The sequence below is a fragment of the Eschscholzia californica genome, unplaced genomic scaffold (assembly GCF_041429995.1).
Source record: "Eschscholzia californica isolate CP2 unplaced genomic scaffold, dmEscCali1.0.p SCAF_3, whole genome shotgun sequence".
Lineage (NCBI taxonomy): Eukaryota > Viridiplantae > Streptophyta > Magnoliopsida > Ranunculales > Papaveraceae > Eschscholzia > Eschscholzia californica.
The window spans coordinates 56,667,605-56,675,219 of NW_028238420.1; the positions used below are offsets into that span (position 1 = coordinate 56,667,605).

At 37.5% G+C, this 7,615-nt stretch overlaps 1 protein-coding gene across 1 annotated transcript; it reads right to left on the reverse strand.

Moving 5' to 3' along the window:
• Window positions 1–5,700: 5,700 nt before the first annotated feature.
• Window positions 5,701–6,813, reverse strand: LOC147552221 (uncharacterized). The gene has a single exon (XM_086664896.1). The coding sequence runs from the start codon at window positions 6,796–6,798 to the stop codon at window positions 5,962–5,964; it is 837 nt and encodes a 278-aa protein (XP_086521022.1). The 5' UTR covers window positions 6,799–6,813; the 3' UTR covers window positions 5,701–5,961.
• Between the last annotated feature and the right edge of the window lie 802 nt (window positions 6,814–7,615).

The window sequence follows — 7,615 nt, forward strand, 5'->3', positions numbered from 1 at the left end:
ATATTTATGTACAATGAGGAAATTATCTTAGTACTTGGTTGTGGGGCTGCTTCACTTGCTTCCCCCTTCCACTTAGTTTTGAATGGTGATTTGTTGCCCTCAACAACAGCTTCCTATCATTGAAGACCATTTTTTGGTTAGCACATTTTACATTAACTCCATGAAATGTATAGGAAATAATGATATGCATTGGAAATATAATTATGCACTGGAAATATATTTATGTACTGTGAGAAAATTACTTTAGTACTTGGCTGTAGGGCTGCTACACTTCCTTCCCCCTTCCTCTTAGTTTTGGCTGGTGATTTGCTGCTCCCAACAACAGCTTCCTGTCATTGAAGACAATTTTTTGGTTAGCACATTTTACATTAACTCCATGAAATGTACAGGAAATAATGATATGCATCGGAAATATAATTATGCACTAGAAATATATTTATGTACAGTGAGGAAATTACTTTAGTACTTGGCTGTAGGGCTGCTCCCCTTCCTTCCCCCTTCCCCTTAGTTTTGGCTGGTGATTTGATGATCTCAACAACAGCTTCCTGTCATTGAAGACCCTTTTTTGGTTAGCAGATTTTACATTAACTCCATGAAATGTACAGGAAATAATGATATGCATTGGAAATATAATTATGCACTCGAAATATATTTATGTACAGTGAGGAAATTACTTTAGTTTTTTGTTGTAGGGCTGCTCCACTAGCCTCCCACTTCCCCATAGTTTTGCCTTGTGATTTTGCTGCTTTCAACAACAGCTTCCTGTCATTGAAGACCACTTTTTGGTTATCACATTTTTACATTAACTCGATTAAATATACAGGAAATAATACTGTTACATTACTAAGTGTCCATTCTACTCGTTGAAGTGTTCAGGAAGAAATCATATGCACTGGAAATATATTTATGTACAGGTAATAAAAACATGTACTTTGACCAAACTGGGGTACGGGAAGAAAATACCTTGTTACTTGAATCTAGTGATGCCTCACTAACTTTCCTCTTGCCTTGTGTGTTGGATGGTGCTTTGCTGCTCTGGACAGCGGCTTCCAGTAACTGACCACCATTAATTTGGTTAGTACATTGTTTGGTTAGTTTATATATACAGATGTTTAGGACATTAGACTATTTACCAGAAATATAATTATGTACCTAAATGGACTTTTAAATCCAATGAAATTTGTTTATGTAAGAGTACAAAACTTGTTTTCTGTAAAGATTTTTTTGGTTTTCTTGTGCAAAAGGAGTCCTCAAGGATCCTCTTGTACAACCAGAATGCACTTTGGGAATATGTACATGAAATAAATTTATGTACAGGGAATACACTTGTGTACTGAAATGAAATTTGTGGACTACTTTTAAAGAAGAAATGTAATGTCAAATTTTTCATGTAGGGTGCAATGTTTTATGTACTGTAAAATATTGTAAATAAAAGCAAGACTTGCCTTTTCCTTTCTGTTGCTTTTTCGTTTTCCCCTCTGTTCTTCAATATGATCTGATTTTGACAGAATCTTAGATCTTGTAGTCATTGGTTCAATGATCGTTACCCGTTTCGCCGTCTTTTTTGGAGAGTTAGGGTTTACCATCTGCATGAAGGAAAGGCAAAATAGAAATCCGAAACTCAAAAACAAACTCAAAAACCCTAAAAACAGAAACCCTAAAAACAAAAACAAACTCAAAAACCCTAAACTCTGTTACGAAAAAAACCAAGAACAAGATGTAGAAGTGAAGAGGCTACTCACTGTTCCAAGCGAAGATGATTTTGAAAAAATGAATGAGGATGCTGTTCGATTTTGGGTTCCTTTTGGTTTGGGATTAAGTTGTTTTGCCCTAATATCACTCTGAACAAGATCTTTGAAGAAGAAATTTTGTTTAGAGAAGAAAGATTTTAAGAGAACAAGAAATTTTTTTTGAAGAAGAAAGTGGTTCTACTTTTGTTTCTCACCCAAGAACAGGATGAAAGTAAAGAGATTTTTGGGAAGAAGAAAGGTTTTTAGAGAGAGAAAGAAAAAAAGGAAGGCGTGGGTTTGATTGAGGGGATGGGACGGTTGAGTGTAAATCTGGACGTGCGTCAGAGATTTGGGAGAGATTTTGCGCGATTTTTTTCATTGGGTTTTTCGTTATTTCTCGGAAAGCCTTTGCCCTTTTCGTAATTTATATGGCCACTCTGCCAGAGAGGACCTGCCCCTAAGAGTTATTCTGACGCGGGCCTGCATCTTATTGATGCTTTGTTTTTGGGCGTTTTGCCCAAGCCCTCAAAAAAAAAGTCCCTCTCCTTTATTTTTTCGTGATTATATTCCCATTAAGAAACTTACAATAGTTAAACACAAGAAGGTTATACATTTCCTATAAAAAAAAAGGGTTTTACATTTGTCCACGATCTTTGGGTGCAGATAAAACTTACAATAGTCGAAACTAAAATGAATGGCATGATAACTATACAGGGCCAGCCCAAGTTGATTTGAAGTCCAAAGCGAATTTAAAAAGGTCACGGCTTTGGGGAATAAAGATAGGTCTCCGGGGCATAAAGACACTTTTATTTTAGGTCCATAAATGTACTTAGTTATCTTTTACTCCCAAATTTTGATTTCTCTTTTCTTTTCGTTATCTCCTTCTATCTAGGCGTCTCTCTTTCTTGCTGCTCTCTCTCTCTCTCTCTCTCTCTCTATCTGAGATATCAAGAATTTTATAATTAAACGGTTTACTTTTTGTAGTTGATGATCGTGATTTGGATTTCATTTGTGTGGGTGGAAATGGTGGAATTGTTAGTAAATATGTAACCTTATACATGCATATAACCATATACAAATACCATTGAATATGACATGTATAATCTAAACTACACATACCTCCACAAGATTCAAAGAGATGAAACTTAATCACGGAAGCGTACCTTGATCCATAGCTAAAAGATGGTTGGGTAGGGTTGATCTTCCACTTGGTTCTTCTTCTCCTTAGAATCTCTCTTGTGATGAAGGGATTTCACACTTAACCAAAATGTTGAGATTAGGGAAGAAGCCCAAATGGGGACCATAACCCTTATTTATAGATTTTTATTTCTAATTTGGCCCCTCATCAAATTAGAAATCACTTAATGGTCTCTACACGTTCATTCCATGACACTTTGATACCTACTAGTCAAGTCAATCCATATTAGACCACTTTACGACTTGACAATTTACTGAGATAGCCAAACACATGTCTATACATATGTGAGCCCACATATATTGGAATTTCTTCCAACAATCTCCCACTTGGGCCACATATGCTATCTAGAAATGTGTACATCCTTATGAGCTCAAAATGTGCTATCAAATATTAGGTATCCCAAACAATCTGGTCCATCAGTTGTGCTAGTATGGGATTAAAGGGACTTTCGTAACATTCAATTGTCACTAAATCCATCAGTAGTCACACATACCAACATAACCAAATGACATAGATCAATCATGGACGCGTAGCATGGAAATTACATGCAATGTGATCTTACCATGTCTATTTCCAACTGGTCCTACCGAAACTTTATTGAGATCGACCTTAACATAATATCACAGAGTGTAAAATAACTGAATACCTTATTTCTGCAGAAAATATCCAAAACATAGAGCAATGTCTAAATAACACCAAACCATATGTGTACAAACTCCCACTAAACCTTATTACCATATAGTGATATAACACCAATGAGAACAATGTTCTCATTAAACACCTTCGGTGTTAATCCCTCAGTTAGCGGATCCGCAATAATGGAGTTTGTCTTAATATGCTCTATAAGAAACCCACTCTATGTTCTTTTATTCACAACCGAGAACTTTAAATTTTAGTTCTCATTGTTGTTAATATGAATCAGATGCAAAATAATTGTCACAATATGACTTTAATGGTATTTTAATACCCTTAGAATGACATTTTTAGTGACAAAATACTGCAATCCTAATCCAAAATTGGATGCCTTAAAACTGCTACAAGTTCTATTACATAATCCAAAAGAAGCTATGAGTGTTTAATTAACACTCTTCCTAACATAGCTCTTTCAGTAAATGGATCCGACTTCTTGTATGTGAGCATATAATCTTTATTTCTCTGTTAGTATCTGAAAACTATTTTGGCTGCTTTCCAGTGATCCATTCCAGGATCACTTAAATATTTGTCTAACATACCGACAATGAATGCTATGTCTGGACGTGTACAAACTTGAGCATACATCAGATTCCCAACTGCTGAAGCATAAGGAATCTGTTGCATTTCTTTAATTTCCAGATTGGTTTGAGGGCACTGGTTTAGACTGAACTTGTCTCCTTTAGCGACCGGGGTGTCTCCTAGTTTACATTCTTGCATACCATATCTTTTAAGAACTTTTTCAATATAGCTCTTCTGTGATAATCCAAGAATACCTCGTGCGCGATCGCGGTGTATCTGGATTCCTAATACAAATGAAGCTTCGCCAAGATCTTTCATATCAAATTTCTTTGATAGAAAATTCTTAGTTTCATGCAACATTTCCTTATCATTGGTAGCAAGTAGTATGTCGTCGACATATAAAACCAGGAATACAAAGCTACTCCCACTGAACTTGTGATACACACAATCCTCAACAATATTTGTCTCAAACCCAAATGAGACTACGACTTGATGAAATTTGTAGTACCACTGTCAGGAAGCCTGCTTGAGCCCATAGATGGATTTCTTTAATTTGCAAACCATATTCTTTGGATCACCAGATACAAATTTTTCGGGTTGCACCATATATATTGTTTCATCAATGTCTCTATTGAGAAAAGCCGTTTTGACATCCACCTGATGTAGCTCAAGATCAAAATGTGCAACAAGTGCCATAATTATCCTGAAAGAGTCTTTCGATGAAACCGGAGAGAAAGTCTCTTTATAATCTACGCCTTCCTTTTGAGTGAAGCCTTTAGCCACAAGACGAGCCTTATATCTCTCCACATTACCTTTCGAATCCCTTTTAGTTTTAAAAATCCATTTGCAACCAATGGGTTTCTTACCTTCAGGTAATGGGACAAGATCCCAAACTTGATTGTCTTGCATTGATTTGTATTCTTCATTCATGGCGTTGATCCATTTTTCAGAGTTAGAATCCTGCATGGCTTGACGAAAGTTGATTGGATCATCTTCTGTCAATCCACCAGTGTCCTCATGTTCTTGGAGATATACTACGTAATCATCCGAAATAGCACTTCTCCTCTCTCTGTTGGATCTCCTTAATGACACTTCCTCTTGAGGTTGTTGAGTTTGTCCTTCAGGAACAACTTCCTGAACTGGAGTGGGGAGTTGTTCAACATTGTCTTCTAAGGGTTCCAAATCTCCTTCTTCGACAATCGTACGCATGAAGATTGGTACATTGTCAGAAGTAGTACTAGGGATCACAATCGATTCCTCCTCAAAGACAATGTCTCTGACCTTATTTCTCCCCCCAAACTCAACATCCTCAAAAAATACTGCAGTTCCCGTCTCAAAAATAGACTTTCTTGTGGGATCATAAAATTTGTAGCCCCTAGATCGCTCCGAGTATCCAATAAAGTAGTTGCTTATTGTTTTGGAGTCCAAATTCTTTTCGTTCGGCCTATAAAGCCTTGCCTTAGATGGACATCCCCAAATATGTAGATACTTTAGACTTGGCTTTAGCAACTGCTTTAGATGGTACTCTATTAAGGATTTAAGCTGGTGTCTTTAAGGATGTATAGCTTATCATAAGCACTTAGGGAACCAGTACCACACTTATTTGAATTTAAAGAAAGACTAAACTGATTGTTTCCAAATGAACAATGATAACCAAATTTGTCCAAAATAGAAACTGAAACCAAATTTCGTCTGAATGACGGTACAATAAAAGTGTCTTTCAAATCCAAATAAAAACCAGTTCCTAATAATATCCTGAAATGACCCGTTGCCTTGACCTCTACCGCCTGCCTGTCTCCCACATAGATGTATCTTTCACCATCAATTGGCTTTCGGTAGCTCAGACAACCCCTTCTTGGCACGCCAAGTGGCATACTCGGTACATTCTTTCTTCATATGCCCAGGTTTTCCGCAAAAGAAACAACCGTTTTGTTCCTTAGGCTTCTTTTGCTCTGGACCCTTAGCAGCTTCATTATCCTTATTCCTTTTCTTGCCCTTCCCTTTTGAGGTACTGGCCAAATGAGCACTTTCAGAGTTCTCATGCTTCACTCTTTCCTCTTCTTGCACACAATTTGAAATGAGCTCATTAAGAGTCCACTTCTCCTTCTGACAGTTGTAACTGACCTTAAATTGACCAAATTGTGCAGGAAGAGAATTCATTACCAAATGCACGAGTAAGTCCTCAGACAGCTCAAGCTTCAGTGCCTTAAGTTTGGAAGCTATATGAGACATCTTCATGATGTACTCCCTTATGTTTCCCTTGCCTTTATACCTCATAGAAGTCAGGTTCGCCAAAAGCGTTCCTGTTTCTGCCTTATCGTTCTTTTCATACCTTTTTTCGATTTCGGCAAGGAAATCAATGGCCTTAGTTACCTCAGCAGAGATTGCGCCTCGAAAAGCTTCTGGAATGCCGCGCTTAATGATCATGAGACTCATGCGATTGGAGCGATCCCACCTCTCATAGTGTCTCCTTTCATCAGGAGAACTATCATCCGTAAGAGGGGCAGGTTGCTCCACCCTAAGTGCAAGATCCAGATCCATGCAGCCCAGAACGATTAGAACGCTCTCTTTCCAGTCCTTAAAGTTGTTCCCATTGAGAATGGGAATGTTGTTAGCATTCATTGGTATATTTGCAGCAACTACACAGAGAATAGACATAATAAATTTACATGTTCACATCATAACTAAAGTGAGATTTAAAATTTAAACAATAACTAGATACAAAGCAGATTACCGAGCACAACATTAGCATCAAGTCTTTGAACAGTAATACTAATTTGTAACTGGTATCTCTGTTGCAGTAATCAAACATAGACGATAAATCCTGTCAAACAATAAGTCTATCTTTGGACCGACTCATTATTCACATGGACACCTTACAATCATCTCACATTTATCACCGCAGGTGTATATGTAGTTCGGCCAAATATTAAACTACCTTTGGATCGACTTAATATCCGCATGAATTTACATACACACTACCTACTCCAACATTGTCATGGAACTAATCTACATAAAAGAGGTCACTTTGGCGACATTTTACTTCAATTAGTTCTATCGAATGTCGGATATTATTTGAGGGATGTATCAGTTATTAGTTGTTTAAATTTTACAAAATAAATGTTCAAAAAAGAACCTTTAATTTGGTCTGTAATTGACCCAGTCAGATCTGTCTGACTCAATAAGTCAGACCGGTCTAACACACTAAATGATCTGTCTGACTGAGACCAATCAAACATGTCTGACTCAACCGAGTCAGACCATTCAGAACTGTTTGACTCAGCCGAGTCAGATCTGAGTCAGGTCTGTCTGACTCTGTCCGAGTCAGATCTGAGTCAGATCTGTCTGACTCGGCCCGAGTCAGATCTGAGTCAGATCTGTCTGACTCAGTCCGTTGGACTGCCCACGTTCCAATATGGAACGTGGGCACTAATTGTCCCCACTTTAATGTGGGGATGTTACTGTAATAGTAACC